We start from the raw sequence: 20,018 nt of genomic DNA on the forward strand, positions 1-20,018 counted from the left end.
AAGGGTTCTTTAGTTTGTATTCCGTAAATTAAATTCAAACTATTGCAGAAGATGAGATCGAGGCAGTTGTTTAGTCTAGTGTTGTTGGTTACTAGTTGTTCCAGTCCCAGATTTGTAGTAGCAGATTTGTCCATGAAGAAAAGCTGCACCCCAGGAAATTGGGAGAGGCAGGCGGGGCGTCAGCAGCCGGGACCCAGCTTCTCTCCCTCCCTCCCTCCCATGCAGGGAACGGGCCCCATAGCTCCCGGCCTTCAGCCCAGCGCTGCTCGGCCAGGCCTGGCCCTGGAAGCGCCCCTTGGCGCCCCTCTTGTCGAAGGCCTCGGGAGCCCCACGGGGGCAGGCGCCTGGCTCTCCGCTTTTGCCGCTGGGTGTGGCCGCATCGGACCCAGAGGGGCTTCGGGGAGACCTTCCCCCTTGGAGAAACGGCGGCAGGGCCAGGCAAGGAGGGCGGAGATGGGGGGTCGGCCGGGGCCGAGGGGCTTCAGAGCCCGACCACCACAGGCCCGAAAGGAGGAGGAGGGCGCAACGGGGCGGCCGAATGGAGGCTCGGGCTGAGCTTCGCCATACGACCTGCCCCGCTTCGCCCGACGCGGGGCCCGCCCCTCCCGCCGGAGGAGCCCCTGGAAGCGGCCGCCCTTCCCCGGCGCATCCCTGGGTGCCGCTCCGCCTTCTCCAAAGAGCGCCCAAGCCGAGCGTTGCCCCGCCAGGAAAGGCGCGCAGCCGAGCTTCCACCGCCCCCTCTGCGCCGGGACGCGGGATGCCGCTGCGCGGTTAGGAGCGCCGCTCCGCCGCCACATGCCGCCCGGCGCGGGGGAGGCTCGGAAGGCGGCGCCTGCCGGCTTTGCCCACCCTCCGCCCGGCCTCCGCAGCCGCCTTCGCCGGGAGCGCGGCAGCGGCTGGAAGCGCCCCGGGGGCTCTGCGCGCAGCCGGGCCGGGCGAGCGGGCTCTTCCGGCGTGGCCGTCGGGGGTGGCGCGGCCGGGAAGGGAGGTCGCTTCGCGGCGAGAGACGGTCGGGAGCCCCGCAGCCCGCCGGTCCGCGCGATGCCTCTGCTGGCGCTGCTGGCGCTGCTGGCCGGCGCGCCCTGGGCAGGTAAGCGGGAGCGGCGGGAGGGGCAGCTGGAGCCCCGCGGCCGTTCTGGCCCATCAGCGCCCCGGCCGAGAGGGCGAGGGCCCGGCTGTCCGAGCTCTTCCCCGCCGGAGCGGCGCTCGCCTCCGCCCCGTCCCGCCCGTGGCCGCGGAGGCGCTTTGGGGAGGCGACGAGTCCTCGGGGGGAAGAGCCCCAAAGGCCGAGCCCCGTCCTCGAGCTTTGGGCGGAGCCGGTCAAGGAGGCAAGCGCTCCTCCGGGAGGCGCCCCTTGAAGGGAGGGAACGCCGCTCGCAGCCTCCAACGTGGAAACGCGCGGATGCCTAAAGGCCTCAAGGCTGAACCGCTGAACCGCCCCGTGGGCAACGCTCCCGCGTGCGGCCCTGGGGGAGGACTCCGCGCGGGACCTCCGGGAAGCCAAGGGAGCCGGTGCCCAGCGCTCTGCAGAATGGCAGAGTTGGGAGGGACCTCGGAGGTCTTCTAGTCCGACCCGCTGCTCAGGCAGGGAGCCTGGACGGTTTCAGACAGCGGCTACTCCGGTCTCTCTCTTAAACCTTCCGGCAGGAGGCGAAGATGCGCGGCTCTTCCAAGTCCGCCTTACAACCGGAGACGCGGGGGGGGAGCGGGGGTTTGTGTCCCCTCCCCTTTCCAGAGCCAGCCTCCCCCCTCCCGCTTTGATGGGGAACCAAGGCACGGAGGGGGGGAGGGGGTTGGAAAACAGGTGGGGGGGGCTCGCGGGCTGAGCGGGGGGGGGGCGCGGGCGTTTCTTCTCTGCCTCCCTTCGGCCGGAGGAGGGAAGGCGGCTTCGCCCAAGAGAAAGGCCTGGTTGGTCCGGCCTGGAGTTTGGGGCCAGGGTCTGCTCTGCATCCTGCCCCACTTGCTGCCCTGGAGGGCAAAGGGGTTGGTGCCTGGGGTCTGCGGCTGAAGGAAGAAAGGGGCAGGAAACGGCCCCTAGGCCCCGCAACTCAGGCCCACCGGAGTCCGGGGCTTGTTGGGCCCCGTTGCGCGGCCGTTTAGGGTTTTGGCCAGGATGGAAACTGGGACCAGGCCATCCTTTAGCTACCCTGAGGTCCGGAGGGGGGTTACAACTGGACTGGTTGACTTGGAGCCGTTGGGCAGCTTTCGGGAGCTTCAAGCACCTCCGCGTTTTAGTGTGTGTGTGTGTGTGGGTGGGCGCAAGTGTGTGGACAGGGCAGTTCTGGCCTTTGTGTGGTCCATGCTGGGGGGCTGCTGTTCCTAGCCAGGCCTTTGGCTTCTCTGCCTGCAGCTGCCAGTTAATGGGCCTGTTTCCATATCTAGTGTGCCTGCTGTGACCCACTGGCAATAGTTACCATAACTTGGTTTGTTTATTTGGTTTTTATCCCACCTTTATTACTTTGTAAGTAACTTAAGGTGGCACACATGCATAGCAATCCTTCTTCCCCCTATTTTCCCCACAGTGTCAGGGTGGGAGAGGCCGAGAGCAAATGAGTGGCCCAAAGTCGCCTTCATGACATTCGAGCCTAAGGCAGGACTAGAACTAGAACTCACGGCACCTTGCTTCCTAGGCCAGCACCTTAACCACTACACCAAACTAGACCAAGCACTTGCTATCACCTATACCTTGCTTATATCCGTCGTCTTGTGGCCAACCTTGAGAAGTGCATAAAACTTAAAGGAGTGCAGAATCCTCAGTTACCAACAGGTGCACAACTCTGGGAGTTGAAGGCCTCCTGTCTTAAAGTCGTCAAGGTTGGACGCCCCTACTGGAGAGTAAAGTTACCTAGGCATAGATAGAGTGGAAGAACTTTTAAAAGTCCAAGAAGGCTCAGCGTGATATCTTAGGGGAAAAAGTACAAAGGTTTTGGGATAAATATATCTGTAATAAGGAAAAAAATGAATTGATTCAGTTTTTCTCTGATAACCCAGAACATAAAAGAATTTCTCAGTCTTTTTTTGTTTTCAAAAAGAGCCATAATTTTGTTACATGTGGGTTAAGATAGGATCTCAAACCAAATGATGCGATGTTGGTCAAAGCTGCTGAGAAGCGTTTTTTTTTTTTTTGGCTTTGTAGATATTTGTGAAGCTCTGAACGTGACCGTCTCTCCAGGACCCAGAACCCAGCACCTGATTGGAGATAACGTGACTTTATGCTGCCACGTTTCTCAGAAAAGGCGAAGAGAAAACCTTTTGGCTGTCCGGTGGGTGTTTGCTCTCCCCTCTGCCCAGGAATACTTGATGCTCAAAATGACCAAATTTGGGGTCGTCCAGTACTATGGAAATTACACCAGTCACTTCTATAGGCGAAGGCTTCGTCTCCTTGAGGAGAAGCACAGGACGATGTATACATTTTTGATCCTGAATATCCAGCAAGCCGAACAAGGGCACTACATTTGCAAAGTTCAAGAGATCGGCAAGCAAAGGAACAAGTGGACTTCCTGGTCCAATGGAAGTGCCTCCACTGAAGTCCAAGGTGAGAAAATAACACGGGAGGGGTTGTTGTTGTTGTTGTTTTTAGCCATCTAGGTGTCAGGGGTCCAAGCAATACACCCCTAATACACCCACTAGGTAGGATTGTTGTACTACCTCAGAAAGAGCAAAGCATTCATCCGGAAGGCCTAAGATTTGTCCATGTTGGCTGAAGACAGTTACCACCCGTTATTTAAAAACAGAAAGCCAAAGAAGGTAATACCTTGTCTTTTGCAGGATCCCTTATTAGTAACGGTTGGGTCTTAAGTATATTGAGATACTTGGAGTGAATGAATGAATCTCTTTGTCAAGGGAAATAACCCCTTCCAATGATACCTTTCAACAATATTTGTGTCTTTTATCTGCCACAAGGGTATGCGTGCAAAGATCCTCATCTTACTGTGTATTTATAGAAAAGCAACCTCCATAAAATTCCATAATATGTTCCTATGACTTTGTATAACAGGAGGGGGGGGGGGGTGTGCGCACGCACGTGTGTGTGTGTGTGTGTGCATGCAAACATTCTTTGGGCAAGCAGGCTGTTACAAAACAAAGGTTGGGTTTTGGGCAGAAGTTAATATTTGAGGTATAATCAGGTGCGATTCAACAGGTGTAACAACCGGTTCGGTGAACAAGGGCTTCGCACGCACGCAGAGCGTTTGCTGCTGACCTCCTCCAGCCATCGCTCTGTGTTCAACAGCTGACGCGTGGCAATCCACTGTGCCCTGCAGACCAGCTGAGCTGGAAAAACAGGGTATAAAGCGCAGCCTAGAGCCCAGGTGGGCCCAACAGCTGATCCTCGGAGCAAACCCAACCGGTTCACTACCAGCTGATCCTTGGAGATACTGGTAGAATCCCACCCCTGGGCATAATGCTGTACTTTGGGCAGAGCGCTTTTAATTTTACTGTTGGTTGGGATTGTGGGCAGCCCTCTTCTGGCAGGCTGGATTAAAGGAGGGGCTCTTGGCACCAGTGAAATGTAGAACCACAGACACGATCACAACAGAAGGAGCAACGGAGCAAGTGGATTGTTGTTGCAACTAGGGACTCGCATGAAATGGAAGGTATGTTTTGTTTTGCACTAGAGGTCAACGTCTGTGTTTGGAGAGAAAAACCCAGAACACACCGGGGGGGGGGAGATCCTATTCTGTGTGGAACAAAGCAAAACCTTTGGCGTGTTCTGGCTGTAGGAAATCCTTGGAGCTCAGAACAAACCCTGATCCAGGGCTGCAAAAGGAGGTCTGGTGGTAAGCAGCTCATTGCAATCAATGTAGCAAAGTTTTTCTTTCTTTCTCTTTTAGAGGAGATGATTTTGAAAGTACCAGTAAGAAATACTTAAAAAAAAAAAAAAGCCCATGAAGGGATACGTTGATTTTTTGAAACTTGATTTCTGGTTTAGTGGGGTGATCACAAAGAAAATTGCTTCCTAGAAGGGAAGGAAGGAAAGGGAAGGGAAGGAGGGGAAAAAAGAAAGAAAGGAAAAGAGCTGCCTGTGTGGAGAGGGAGCCTTCTGCAGAGCCACAGGACACGCTCTGCACTTTCACTCCCCCACCTGAATTTCGCAGCAGCCCCAACAGCTCCAGTCGTGGGAGCTCCACGTTGGCCTGTTCCTGGTGGCTCCTTGCCTGTGGAAACAGGCAGAGCCACCAGCCAGCCAGCCCAGCCACAGGAAGCCTCCTTTTCCCATAGCGAAGGAGCGTTTTAAAGGCCAGCTGTAAATCCGGCTTCTCCCTGGCAGGACTGCAGCCGTCAGCAGCCTCTCCCGCCCACCCGCCCGGCTGGCTCAGGCAGCCCATCCCCTCTGGGCGGCGGAGGGGCGGGTGGCCCCAGGGCCGAGTTCCCCTCCCTGTGCCTGGCCCCGGGAGCTCAGCGGCATCAGAAAGGAGGTGGCCCACGGTGGCCCCGATGGGGGAAGAGGAGGAGGGCAGGTCTCTCCTTCGGCAGCAGGCCCGGGGCATTCCGGCTGTGGAAGATGGGTCTCCTCTGCTCAGCTGCCCTAGAGAGGACGGTGGTTCTGGCCTCAGAGCCTGAGCTGACCCCCCCCCCGGGGGTCGCTCGGGTGGGAAGAGGCCCCAACCTCTGGCCGTGTCACGTGGGGATGTCCCGCGGAAGGTTCCCCCTTCTCCCGAGCAAGACGGCGAGCCCACCCACCCCCACCCCTGAAGGGAGGGAGGGAGGGAGCCTTGCTGGCCAGGCAGAATTGGACCCGGGTGCCTGTGTAGCTGCGGCTGTGGCTGGAAGTGGAACATCTGCCGGGGGACCCAGCCTCGCTTGGCTCTGGGACAACGGAAGGGGGAGCTTCCCAGCAGCCTCACTCAAGTGGGGAGGAGATCGGAAGGGAGCCCTTAGCCAGCCACTGCCAGGGCTGCTGCCACCTTCCTCCTCCTCCTCCTCCTCCTCCTCCTTCCACTGGAGGAGAAGCAGTTCAAGGGGAAGTGTTTCCCAGGCCCTTCAGCCACACCTGAGACTTGCAGGCGTCGTCCAGGGAGGGGCTAGGAATTTGTACCTGGAAATGGAGCCGAGTTGCATCCTCTCTCGGGTTTTCCTCTGGGTTCGCCATTCCTTTGAGATGCCCTTTAAAAAAAAAAAGAAAACTCCTCAGGCCGGTTTAGTGTACAGGCCGAAGCCAAAGGGGCTTTTCCAAGAGGCAGCTGGACTTCCTGCTTTTTTCTTTGGAGACGTTTCGCTCCAGGAAGTCCAGTTGCCCCTTGGAAAAGCCCCCTTGGGACAGCCGTGGCCTGGAGGACGGAGGATCTTCGGAGGCATCGGGAGGCCTCCTGGCTCAGCTTCTAAACCTCCCCGGGAGGTGTGGGAAGCACAAAAGAGACCCCTTTCCTTGGCTTTCCTTACAGGAGAACGAACAGCAAATTGTTTACCTCATGTTAACTGTGCAGCTCTCTAGATGGTTTCCAAAACAGAGGTTAAACATTATAAAGCTCAAATATGCAATGATAAATGGCCGTAGCCACATAGGGAATCAAAAGGGCACCAGAGCTCCATGGCTGAGGAGGAAGGGATTTTGGGGGGGTGGGGGGGGAGAAACGGGACACAGGATGGATTCTTGGTATAAACCGCCATTGTCGTTATTGTCCCTGATGAAGCTGCGGTCAGTGGTTGCTCTCTTTCTAGCATACTAGAATTTGGGAATCTCGAAATGAAGCTCCCTGAAGCCTATAAGACGTGTGGATGAAGAAGGTGTGGAGGATTACTTGTTTGTTGGTTTATTGTGATGGAGGAATAAATAAAAACCCCTGGTAATTCAGAGAAGGCTTGGCTTGGTTCCCTCTGGCTCTTGGTCAGCTTTTGGAAGCCAGCTTGGCCTGACGCTGCAAAGGCCGGTGGGTTGAGGGTTGCGAGTCTCCACTGTCTTCGGGATCTTCATCTCAATGAAGGGTCCTTGCCTTTCTCCCGAGGTTCAGTAGCCTCTTTACGCCTCCACCGAGCTGTCCGTCTTTGTCTCTTCTTGAGCCCAAGAAAGCAAACTTTCCTTCCGCATTCACTTCTTCATTGTCAACTGTAGGTTCACCAAACACGACCGACTTCCCCTTTGTCCCCTTCCCTCCTGACACGGGTCCTGATTCGCCAAAGGGGGCCGCGTGGCCTTGGGACGCAGCAACGCTCCTGAGGGTGGCCAGGGGCCAGGCGCCTGAATTTTGACCACAATAGGATCATCCTGGGGTGCTGCAAAGGTCCACAGCTATGAGAAGCTGCCAGAAGCCGTCTTGTTTCAGTTCCATCGTAGCTTTGAAGGGTCGCTAACTGACCTGTTGTAAGATGAGGACTTCTTGCACTAGCCCCGACTTTCATTTTCACAACCAGCATTTCCAAGAGTTCCTAACTTTACTTTGCAGTCTTTCCATTCTTATGCGTTCGCTGCATGTCTTAAACTACCACATATTTATTTATGGTCTTGATATGTCCTCCCATCTTACAAAAGGCAGTTGTGGGCACTGTGCTTCCTCATGTCCTTCCCTCCCTCTTTTGAACCCCTTTCTTCCGGGAGGTTCTCGCTTGCTGCAAAGGTTCGCCAGAAGGATGTTGCCATCTTCTCCCGAACGTTCAGCAGCCTTTAGGTTGGTCCTGTTTTGCACGGCCAAAGGCTCCGCTGGGGTCCATAAAGTATAAGTGCAAACCTCCTACTTTGCTGTTGTGCATTCCCTGAGCTCATGTTCTGCCGCTTCTGACTCCACCCTACCCTTTATTTCCTCCTTGTGTGGTGGTTTTCCTCTTCATGAAACCATAGGAAAAAATGGGGTTGTGTGAAGAGCTTGTGAAATCAAGCGGTGGCTTTGAGCTCTCAGCTGAGGCATCTGCACGGCATCGAAAGAGGCCAGGGGGTCCCAGCAGAGTCCCTGCGGAAGGAAGGGCTGCCACAATCCCTTTGGGACGTGCAAGGACACCCGCATGTTTACAAAAGGGTGTGTGTGTGATATGGTCAACAGGCTAATCAAGAAAGAGGAACTAGGAACACAGTTGTGATGCGACCCCCTTGTCTGTGGTCCTTGTTGGGTCCCATGGATGGATTCTCTCTTCGGGTTGCCAAGCCACAGACAGTCCTGGGTGTCCTGGTTGGCCTCTTCCTTCCTTTTCTCCTGAAGTTTTAAACAGAAAGGAGAACAAACAGGTTGTTGTGCAAAGTGATTGACATCCATACACACAAACAATACTTTAACAAATGGAGAGAGAAAAATGGATTGCAGTTGTAGACTCTTTTTTTAAAAAAATACATTCATATATATGCTCATATTTATTATGAGCCAGAAAAATAAATACAATTTGGATATGTGCTTACCACAACCCACATCTGGCAAAAAATATATTAGAATACAGAGAGAATTTGTGAAATCTCACAAGTACAAAAGAAAAATAGGTGCCTCCATATCTGAACTTCCCTAACAGTTGTGTTTCAATAAAAATTCTGTCTCTTTCCAATTCTGCCTAGTTGAAGGTCAGAGTCTGATAGGAACGTGTGATCTTCCATGTGGTGTGAACTTCTGTGTGAATGAGCTGACCCGGGTGGTCGGACGCGTAAGATCCTCAGCAAAGGACAGGCGAGTAAGCCTCAGGGGGAAATGGCGTTTTATTCCTCTAGACGTGACTTAAGGGGACTTAAACGGCAAAACTGTGCAGTGTTTGTTTATTCAGAAATGACTAAATGTTTTCTCCCATTAATTTCGGGATGGTGGAAGCAATTATAAGAGTGGGGAGGAGGAAAATTACATGCTTTGCAACTGAAATGATATATGTGGCCACCTTCCTCTCCCTTCTCTCAGTCCACTTCAGCCGCCAGCTGACTTTCTCCAGCTCTGCCATCGCTGGTGGGTTCTCGGCTTCAGCTCTACTCTAAAGCGTCCATTTCTTCTAAAAAAAGCCCATGACTGTCTGTGGTAGAGCTGTAATGTCTGTGCAACTTCATGGCACGGGTTTTGATGTGATGTATTATTATTTTCTTCTGCTGATGGACGATCCCCAGCTGACCCTGGATCTCTTTTCTTGGTGCCAAAGGCATCCCCAGGTTGCTGCTCCCATTTACCTGCCTGCTTATCTTTCAGGAGTTTGGTGGACTTCTGGGGGAGAATCTCCCCCCCTCCCCCCTTTGCAGGCCTGCCCAGGACCCAGGCGATGAGCAACAGGAAATAGCAACTCAGCATCTGCAGTATTGTTTGGGAGATAAAATTTGTAGTATGCTGAATGGATTTCTCTGGTTCTTGAAATCGGTTTCAAACAGTGTTCATGAAAATAACCTGTCCCCGTATCAAATACTATTCCATATCGCCTATACCCTTTCAAAGAGATTTAAACAGAATAATAGAGTCCGAAGGGACCCTGGAGGCCTTCTAGTCCAACCCCCTGCTCCTCAGGCAGGAGCCATCCCGGACAAATGGCTGTCCAGGCTCTTCTTGAAAACTTCCAGTGTTGGAGCACCCAGAACCTCTGAAGGCAACCAGGTCCGACTCCACAATTGTTCTCACTTGTCAGAAGAGTTCTCCTTAGTTCCAGGTTGCTTCCCTCCTTGATTAGTTTCTTAATTAGTTTCTTGATTAGTTGATTAGTCTCCTTGATTAATTTTAATGGTTGTTTTTGGTGATGCTATATAGATTCTGCTTAACATTTATGGAAACATTTCAGGCTCTATCATGACAACATTTTTTTTAATGAAAAAGAAAAGAATTAGAGTTGACAAAGGAAGGAGAAAAAGAATAAAACTTTACAAAATACAAAATTGCAGGAGAATTTACAAAATATTGGAAAAAGTAGAGGAAAACGTCCACTATTGTTTGTACAAGTGTCACTAAATTAGAATTAATGGTTATTTATACAAGTCAAACCAGAAAGTTGCAAAGACAGCCAAATAGAATTACCAGAATAGGGAACTAGCAAGAAGTTCTGACTCATCGGAAGAGGTCCATGTTCACCCTTAGAACTAGCCAAAAATAATGTAATGTTTTAAATCCTTGTATTGCAAGAGACACAGACTAAAAATGTGACAGATGTTTATGTGCAGCAGAATTATAATTTCTAAAGATTCCAAATTAAGTGAAAGTTGATATTAGATTTATTTTTTAGATGCAAAACTATTTTGTGCAGGCGATCACTTCCTTCTTTCTTTTTCAGTGTTTCCATCCCGGTTTTTGGATGAGGAAAAACACAACGCTTGGGCATTTTTTGAAGGTTAAGTAAAATTTTCCCTTTTATTCTTCACAGATCTAGTAAAATATGGTTTTGTGAAACCTTAATTTAAAAAACCAAGATGCTTGTCCCAAAGTTTAGCTGTGTGAATTGCTAGTGGGACGATGGCCACACTTTGTGTGGCTGGAGTATCTTTGACAAGGAGGCTTTTAGCCATTATGTTTCCAGTTGGACACCTGTCTGTTTTGGCCTCTCCCGTTTCCAGCGTGGGTGTAAATAGTGTTTATGTATCGGGGATAAAATGCTTGAGGGGTGAAGGAACTGAGCCTGCTGTGAGCAAGGAGGAGCCATGCTTTTCTGTCCTTTTCCCTTTGCCACAGTTATACTGATTTTATTTATAGTCTGTCTATATATGTAGAAAAGCGTCATCTAAATTCCACACAGATGAGCCGAATAATTTCGCTTCCTCTTTTGCTTGAAATTACTTTGGAGGTGTCCAGATTTCATCCTCTTATTTCTGTGAAGCATTATAAAATAATCCAGCCATGAATATGTTTATTAAAGGTGCCCCAAACAATAATTAAATTAAAACCCTCAAATTTTTCCACCTGATTTAGACAATGTGAACCTTTTGATAATGATCTATTTAAATATTATTTTGGACCAGTAGAACATTTTTTTGGAAATAAAGAGAATTTATGGAACATGTTAAGTATACCAATAGAAAATTAATTAATTTATTTTATTTGCTGCCCGTCTTATTTTGAAACAACTCATATTAGAGTTATTTAGTTGAAAATAGATCTAATAGGGAGTTTGAAAAATAATAGTTTGATAGATTTGAATTTTACTGTAGTCAACAAATTCCAGTAAATATAAGGTAAGTACATTTTATTGGTTACGTGGAATAGCATTTGATTGGTCAAGCAAAAGATTCAAAACTTGATTAAAATCACATCATAATTTCATGATTCATTCTTAAAAGGCAGGTATAATATCTATAGTGATGTTTAAAAGTTGTGAACCTTTTTGAATTTTCAATATTTCTGCATAAACATGAAATAAAACATTATCTGTTCTCCACATGTCCTAAAACTCGGTAAAGGGAAACCAATTAAACAAATTAGTGAATAATATTGTATTTTTATTTATTTATTGAAAAAATGACCCAAAGCTACATTTGTGTGAAGAAGAAACTTTTCAGCACCACCGTATGTAAAATTTCTGGTTTGTGCTTACTTGGAGTATAATAATCAATATTTAAAAATAGTATCAGATGTAATCACATTTGAAAATTTATTATTTATAATCATTATTCTACCTGGTTTCAATTACTGCAATTATATATTTAGCCTATCCATCTGATTAATTTGAAAAAACTTCTTATCAGGAAGTTTAAGAGCTACTTCCAGGAAATTCGGATCACACAATTTGGAAAAGATCCTTTTCCTTTGAGATTTCTCTGGCCATTAACATTCCAAAAGGCCATTAAAGATAACATGGATATAAAAACTGCTTGTCTAAAAAGCAAACCCGTATTTTTTGTGAGTCAAGAAAAGTTGAAAAAAATCAATAAACTGATAAACTGAAACACATTTACTTTTAAAAGTTTAAAAATAAAAAGGCAAGATATTGGTAAGGGAATACATGTTTAAACTATTTAAATATTTAATATAATTTTTTTTAAAAAAAGTTAAGTGGACTAAGCTAAGTGGACTTTCAGAAGAGATACATCAAAGCTGCAACACAGACACACAGACATGCACATGAGAATCTTAAGGGGGTCCACCTTCAAATAAATTACAGAACACTAAAAACTACAGTTTATATAAACAGATTGCTACTTTCCTCTCTTTCTGATCTCAGCTTAATACACTGACTTACCTGCAGCATTTGGATCAGAGAATTATTTCTCCCACAGGTAAACACAGGTAAACAAAACAAAACAACCAGATAAAGTCCAATAACCACAGTAACATTTTTTGCAATCGAAGATCAGCAGTGTAAACTATAGATTACGCCTATATGGAAAGACACAAACCATTAAATGGGTCAATCGGCCCACATTTTGCATAAGCCACAGCAGAAATTGGGGGGTTGCTTAGGGTGACACGGCCCTGGGCCCTTGGGGTAGACATGTGCTCCACCCTTGAAGCTCCACCCCTCTTGAGGTGGGGCGGGGGGCGTGTCTCCCAGCTGACAGCGCCTTTCTTCTCCGGGCCTCTGCAGACCTCTCTGTCTACGTGGTGCTGATGTGCTCAGCAGGGATCCTGAGCATCCTTCTCTTCGCTCTGGTCACCCTCTGCCAGACCTTGAGCAACAGGAGGCGATCCCACGGTGAGCCCATTGCCAATATACAAGATTCCTGTCCTTCTGTAGTTTAAATATATTGCCACTGAATTTACTAATCCTGCATTGTTTATTCAATTTTTATCTCTGAATGTTCTGCAAATTTCTCTTTGACTATGTTCAAAATACTTATTTCTAACATTAAATGATTAAGAGATCTTTGGCCCTTGTAAACCACCCAGAGTCACTGTCTTAGATGGTTAGATGGGTGGTATCTAAATTTGGTAAATAATTTGTAATACAGAAAATTGTGCATAAACAGAGAGCTTCCCAAATTTTGCACAGAAAATTGAGGTGCTGCCCTGCAGTGTTTTAAGTGAACAAAGGAAAGAAAGTGATCCTCACTCCTCCAGAAATCGCACCCAAGTGAAAATTACTATGCCCAGCAATACTTTCCTTAATTTCTGTTTTTCATATTTCTGTATTCTTTTCACAGCGAAATGTAACTTGGTGAAGTCTCCTAAGAAAAGGTAGGGGAGAAGAAGCTTCTTTTTGAGAACTACAACCTTTCATTTTTCTACAAAAATATTGACTTTAGTTGTCCTCCTAGCTTGAGAATAGTATATTTTAAGTCCTGGAAATTATTTTGAGAGCCTTTTAATCCGTGCCATAAAAGGCACAAAGGAGGAATGTCCACTTCAGAAGAGCACTGAGAATCATCGGTGGTTGTAGAATACGGGCCGTCTGTGAGCCCATGGAACCTATTCCCTTCGTGTCCTCTTCGTTGAAATATTTTTATTTGTTATTTTATTTATTTTTGTTATTTTATTTGTTACAAATTTATATAGCCACCCAACTCAGATACCATTACTCCAGGCAGTGTACAACATTAAAAAAAACAAAAAAAATATGTTGGAGATTGAGTCTTTAGAATAGAATAGAATAGAATAGAGTAGAGTAGAGTAGAGTAGAGTAGAATAGAATAGAATAGAATAGAATAGAATAGAATAGAATAAGTATAGAGAATAGAGAATATAGAATATAGAATAGAATAAGAAAGGAATAGAATAGAGTAGAATAGAATAGAATATAGAATAGAATAAGAATAGAATAGAATAGAATAGAATAGAATATAGAATAGAATAGAATATAGAATAGAATAAGAATAGAATAGAAATAGAATAAAGTAGAATAGAATAGAATATAGAATAGAATAGAATATAGAATAGAATAAGAAAGGAATAGAATAGAAATAGAATAGAGTAGAATAGAATAGAATATAGAATAGAATAGAATATAGAATAGAATATAGAATAGAATAAGAAAGGAATAGAATAAAATAGAAAACAGTTGGAAGAGACCTCGAAGGTCTTCTAGTCCAACCCCCTTGCTTCAGGAAACCCTATACCCATTTCAGACAAATGGTTGTCCAATCTCTTCTTCAAAACTTCCGGTGTTGGAGCCTTCACAATTTCTGGAGGCCAGTTGTTCCACTGATGAATTGTTCTAAGTGTCAGGAAATTCCTCCTTAGTTCTAGGTTGCTTCTCTCTCTTCTTAGCTAAACACGGTTGCTACTATTTGCCCTAGTTGAGGTGCCAATGATAGGACGAATTGGCTCTCCTAGGCGTGGCCTGGTTTCCCTTCCCTTGTTATGTTTGGGGAGGACAGATCTGCCTTGAACAATAATGCTTTGGCCCACCTCCGGTGTGGCTGATGTGTTGCTTAGGCTACTTGTGCTCTTAGTGTGTGGATTACTGGCAGGATTCACCTTTTGTGTGTGAGAGATAAAGAGGCTGAAGAGGTTTGGGTGAATGTGAGTTACTCTTATACTAGTTATGCTATTCCAGGCTATATTTTTGTTATCCCAATTATAATGATTTTGATTATTCTCCCCCACACTAACATACTCTCTCCGTTTTATTTACTTGAATGCATAAATAAATGAATTAAATAAATCAAATGAATTGGTAAGACAGCGAATATAAGAGAATTTGAAGATTACCAGGCCCTCTCCTTCTCTCTCTCTCTCTCTCTCTCTCTCATCTCCCAGCTTGCAGGAGGCAGGAAGTCCCAGCAAGGCAACCGGGCCTCCAGGGCCCCCCACCCAGAGGAAAGGGTCCAAGGCGACCGAAGGCCCCCCAGCAGTTCCTGCCAAAGGTATCTGTGAGGTTAGGAGCCCTTTGACCCCGGGGAGGGAGGCTGACTGGGGTGTCCGAAGGAAGGAGCGCTCCTTTGCTGGACTGTCCTGGCATACAGGACGTTGGGCTGGATGGTCTCCCGAAATCCCGTCCAACCCTTGTATCCTCCTTCCTTTATTGTAGGTAAGGGGCTGCATTCTCCTGGGCTGCCCTCTTCCTTTTTCCATCTCCCATAACTCTTATCCTTATTTTTATGTGACTTCCAAATCGTCCTGAATGGAGAATTGGCAACTGTTTGGGGTGAAGCCTTTCTGTTTCCTCCAAGCCGTTCCCCAGAGGAGACAGAAGCCACAGCCTCCCCCCCCCGTGGGGGAAAGGGGGCCTTGGGCTGCCAGGGACGCCCAGCAGATCCGGAGGGGGGGCATATCCTGGCCAGCTGCAGGCGGGCTGAATGAGTGCCAGGTGCCTTTCACTCTTGCCTGGATTCATATGGCAGCCAGAGGCCAGTTATCTGTCCTTATTTTTAACAGCACCAACATCCCACGCCTTCTCAAAGCCAAAACTCCTGAAACCACAAAGGAAGGTCACCTTGGTGAGTAGCACGGTGGAGATTTTTCCTTACTTTCTGTGGGTTCTCTAATGTGTGAATTTGGTTTCCTTCCTTCCTTCCTTTCTTTCTTCCTTTCCTTTCTTCTTCCTTTCCTCTCGGGATGGTTTGGGTGGGGTCTGCATGCTAGGCATCCTTTCTTTGGCTGTCTGTGTCCATGGCAGCTCCTGCAGAATTGAATTGCTCCTTGTGTGTCCATTTGTCATCTGAAGAGTTTAAGGCCACGTCCTGTACACATTTCACTGCTTTTTTGTATACAAGCCTCGGCCTCAGTTTCATTTTCGTAGCATCCTGTCGGGGTAAGTTGGATGGGAAGCACACGAGGGACTCTCACACTAGAGGAAGGCCACCTGGGGACCTCCTGGGCCGTCTTTTCAGAGGCATTTCCTTACCTGAGCAGAGAAACACAAGCGAAGGACCGGGCTAGCCTTCTGAAGGCATCTGTGGACTTCTGGCTCAGTGCAGGAGGCTCCCCTCCTTTTCAGGGCCAGAGGGGGGAAAAGGGGGGCTTTTCCATAAGGGGAGGGGAGGGGAGGCTAGTTTTCCAGCTCCTTCCTTGTGGTGTGTCCGTGCAACATTCCCTAAGACTGCACCAGTCAGCCCTGTTGCCCTTTCGCCCCAACCAAAGCCCAGTTTCACCCCCAAAGCCCTCCCCCACCCCCTTTTGGGCAGACGGAGCCCTCCCACCTGGAGGCTGGCCGGCCGGCCGGCTGACCTTCTGTGGTTGGTGTCCAGCTCCTGAGGCATCTGGGAGGGTTTCTCCACTTGGAACAAGCAGGTTCTCATTGGACTCTTTCTGTGCTTTGGGCTCCTTTGAAACTCACGGTAGCACATAGTTAAAAACTCCTTCTTCACAGAGTGTCCTTCTTGGTCTCTCTACTTCTGGCGGTGCTGAGGATCTCCGCTTTCTGTGGCCAGTGTTGCTCCAAGCACCCAGAAGGCAGCTGCTTGCACCCGAGTGGCTCCTGGCTACAACCCCCTCCTCTCTCTGTGGCCATGGGGGCCCCTTGGGGGGTGGGGGGCTTGGAGAGCTTCCCTGAAGCTTCTGCCTCCCTTTTCCCCCCCGGGGAAGGCTTGGAAGCTCCCCCCCCCCCCGGGCCCCATCCCTCTTCCAGCTGAGTGGGTGGATCCCATTTCTCTTCGTGTTTGCAGTGTGTTTTCAAGGAGCGAAGCCTCCAGAGGAGAGATGGGAAAATGCCCCCCCTGCCCGTGATCTCCAGAGGGAGGTTCGGCCATGAAACGCCTCCTGGGGACTCACAGATAGAGAGAGAATCGCCGCCCTGAGGCATTTCATCCCTTCTCACCCCTCGTCATACAGTGAAGATTCTTCCTTTTATAGACGAACTTTTCTTCTTAAGAAGAAGAGTCTTGTTTCACATTCACATCAAATGGTCCACTTTCTCTCCCTGAATTCCAGCAGAAATGCAGGAGCCTCGCTCCCACCTTTGTCCAACCAAGAGAGATCTCCATCTCTTTCCATTCTACTAAATGGTGCTTGGGACCGTGGGGGAAAGTAAGGGTTAAACTCTCGCCCCACAAGGGTTCCCCAAAGAACAAGCATGAGCTTCCCTAGAGCCCCCCCCCTCCCCGGTGAGGACTTCGTGGGGTGGAGGCTTTATTAGGGGCCTTCATGACTCCAGCCAGGGGCCTAAAAACCCTCCTTCCGGATGCTGACCTTTCTTGGAATCGGCAGGAGCGGCTCCTTACGCCCCCCGAAGCCCAAAGGCTGCCTGAGCTTCCCTTCTGTCTCCCCTTTTTCATTCAGGTGCACATTGTAATATGCAGATTTTCACGAATAATTTCACTGCAAAATACCCAGAGGTCTTGGGGGTTATGGCTAGTTAAGTTTAATGAGGGAAAGAGGAAGGGCTGGAGGTTGTGTTAGCTATTCTTCTTTGCATCTCTAGATGGTGTGTTTCCAGCTGCAGATGTGCTTTGCAATGCCATCACATGGCAACTTCTGGGGTGGAAGCGAGCACAGCTACAGTCTAGGTTGTAAATCATCACGCTGTTTTACAGCAGTGTCCATCATGGCTACATTTTATTGTATTGCTGTCTTAGTTTAACCCCCTGTTCAAAGCAGGAAGCAGGCTTTTCTTCTTAAATTCCTGTTCACTCCCCCAGTGCCTTAAATTGTCAGCCATATGATTATCTTGGGCCACTATTTTTCTTGAGTTGAATAGGCTGAATGCCCCGCAGTTGGAGATGTCCAACGTTCCGTGCTTGGAAGGGTGCAGGCGACGTGTAAGATTTCCTTATGGTTGATGTTTTGAGCTCTTTCTTCAGCTATTCGAACTTGTCCGTGGTAACCCGGGACGCAGAATGGGAATGGCCCAGCCTCAGATTTCTGCTTGGAAAACGGCCTTTGGAAAACCCGTATCTTCCACGTTCAGTTATTATATGTAGTTGAGAATTGTATGTGCACAACGATTCTGAACCTCCTGTGTGTTTCTTCATATTTTCAATCAAATTATTACATACTGGAAATATGCATAAGGGAAATTATTCTACACATTTTATGGTGTGCCGTTGCTTGTAGCAGTAATTGAAGTACCTTTTCCACTTATGAAAGTACTAATTTTATTTGCTTTTATTGCTTTTCTAGATGCAATTATTTATTTAGTGTGTTTTGGCTTTATTAAATTATGTTTACTATAGGAACATCATAAAAATGTATGAAAGTAACACATCAGCCAGGGCTGCCCAGTGACCTGTATTGGAAGAATCGAGGGTTATTTTTCATATCCAAACTTAATAGAATAAAGAAGGAATAAAGATATAATCTACCCAAGAAAACAATGCAATTTCCAGATAACGTAATAATACACCTGGACGATGTAATTTCATAAATCTTAGCTCTAAAATTTACATGAGCCAGGTGTTGCTGTGCCCTTTCAGAATTCATCATGCTTCGGCTGGAATTTGAATGAGAATTATAACTAAAGGCCAGCTTTATTGGATGGGAAGGAGCAGAAACGCCTCCCAGGGGGAAGGGCTAAATTGGCTAATGGGCTCCAGGCCCCGGAGCTGGGCTTCAGAGGCTGCCGGGGCGCCTACTGGGGGGGGGGCTCTTTCCCCCACAGAGGCAGCCGGTGCCGCCGTGGGCTTCGATCTGCAAGGAGAGGCTCCCAGGAGGGGCGAAGGGGAAGCCTCCAGCCTTGCATTCCCAGCGCTTCCCGCTGCTTCAGCCTGCCTGGTGTTTTAGTAGCTGGTCCCACCTGCGGTGGGGAAGGCCTGTTGGGGGGCATTTTGGGGGTGCTTGTTTCGCTCTTGTCTCCCTGGGCCAAGCTGAAGGGCAGCCAGTCCCCCCTCGGCTGGCGGATTCAGGCGGCCCTCTTCTGTTTTGCAGCTGAAGGGCAGGGAGGAGAACCTGACCTACGCTGAGCTGGAGCTGCTGAAGCCTCCCCAGGAAGCGGCAGGTGCCTCAGCCGCCACCGTCTACGCTCAGATCCTCTTCCAGGAAAACAGCCTGTGAAGGAAGGAAGGAGGGGGGATGGGGGGGTGGCAAGGACTGAATCAAGGACCTACCTACCAGCTGAAGGCACCACCCTCCTCCTCCTGCTAGTGGCGGTTCTGCCTCCTTTTCAGTTGGAAGAGAATTTAAAACATTCTCGGGGGGAAAAAAGTAACCCCTTTCCTTTGGATGATTGGCATGTTAAACATTTTGAAAAACTGGAGGAATAAGAATTAATAGAAAACTGGGAGTTACGCTCTGCCTTTGCATCAGAACTTGATCGTGGGAATATGAAATGTTTTGTTGGCTGGGAAATGGCTCACAGTTGAGGTTGAAGAAGAATGTGGCTATAGAACAATTTTACAGACCCAGGATTTTTTCAAAAGATTTCTAGGCATGTAAGAAATGTACATTGGTTCCTTTTCCATGTTATTAAGACCATGAAAATGTATTTTTGAATAAATAATTTTTTTCAATTTAAAAAAAGGCTGATTTCTTAAGTTTTATTGCATAAAATGGTAGCAAGAGTCCTGCAGTGTGCGGGCAGTTGTGCTTGGTGAGCTGTTCGCTGCTTTCCAACTCTCACAGCTTCTCTGATCTGTGTATAGAAGGGGAGGCTTTCCTCCGGCTGCCCTCCGTGGTGCTGGGCTCCTCCAGATGTAAAGCAGCCCTGCTCCTTTCCAGCCAGCCCCTTGGCCCATTCCCGTGGCCTCTTGGCCACGGCCACCAGCCGAGCGGTTGGTCTCAGGGCCACTTGTGGTTTCCTTTGGCCTTGACAGACTCTCCTAGCAGGCAGCCAGGACTGGCCTTCAAACTCCATCCGTCCCTTCTGTCCATGTCTTTGGCCACTTGGCAGCCCTTGGGACCTCTTTAAAATAAAAACCGAATTGCTTTCCTTGCCAGAAAGAGAACAGCCCATTTTCCCTCTGCGTAGATATAAAACAAGCTTCTACGTGGGAAGTGAACATGTATTTTCAACTGGATGTTAAAATAGGGTTGACAGTTTTTAAACTACGGTCCCTGCGCAGTAGACCCATATTTCCAAATGTGTGATTCAACACAACTTTAAGAACTTTTATGATAATAATCACTATATCAAACTAACTAAAAGGAGAGGAAAAAAATATGCTGGGAAGTGTCAGAAATAAAACAACTAGAAATTTGACTAAGTCCAAAGTGGTCTCCTTTTCCCTTTGTTGTGAGAAATATCCTTCTGGGTTCAGTTCCAAGTGGGGAAGAAAGACGCTGGAGTCATGGAAGTTGCTTGGAAAGAAGGTTTAACGGTGGACAGGACCACATGCCTTGGAGCTCCTGGGCGAAACACAGAAGGGATGCTGAGGATCCCTTGGTTTTACACTCTCTGTTGGG

General features: G+C 48.3%; 1 protein-coding gene across 5 annotated transcripts; it reads left to right on the forward strand.

The window, feature by feature from the left end:
- The first annotated feature begins 682 nt into the window (after nucleotides 1-682).
- On the forward strand, nucleotides 683-19,136 carry VSTM4 (V-set and transmembrane domain containing 4). Of its 5 annotated transcripts, none has more exons than XM_026688544.2 (8): nucleotides 683-1,090; nucleotides 3,137-3,535; nucleotides 10,147-10,203; nucleotides 12,391-12,498; nucleotides 12,947-12,980; nucleotides 14,502-14,608; nucleotides 15,120-15,181; nucleotides 18,546-19,136. In XM_026688544.2, exons 1-8 carry the CDS (start codon nucleotides 796-798, stop codon nucleotides 18,669-18,671), a joined length of 1,188 nt encoding a protein of 395 aa, XP_026544329.2. In that variant the 5' UTR covers nucleotides 683-795; the 3' UTR covers nucleotides 18,672-19,136. The 5 variants fall into 5 exon arrangements, with proteins under 5 accessions (XP_026544329.2, XP_087823776.1, XP_087823777.1 ...); XM_087967650.1 differs by lacking the exon at nucleotides 18,546-19,136 and adding an exon at nucleotides 17,104-18,538 and having other exon boundaries at nucleotides 686-1,090; XM_087967651.1 differs by lacking the exon at nucleotides 12,947-12,980 and having other exon boundaries at nucleotides 686-1,090.
- The last annotated feature ends 882 nt before the right edge of the window (nucleotides 19,137-20,018 follow it).

The sequence above is a fragment of the Notechis scutatus genome, chromosome 5 (assembly GCF_049901735.1).
Source record: "Notechis scutatus isolate UNSWTSFEM ecotype Mainland chromosome 5, rNotScu1.2, whole genome shotgun sequence".
Lineage (NCBI taxonomy): Eukaryota > Metazoa > Chordata > Lepidosauria > Squamata > Elapidae > Notechis > Notechis scutatus.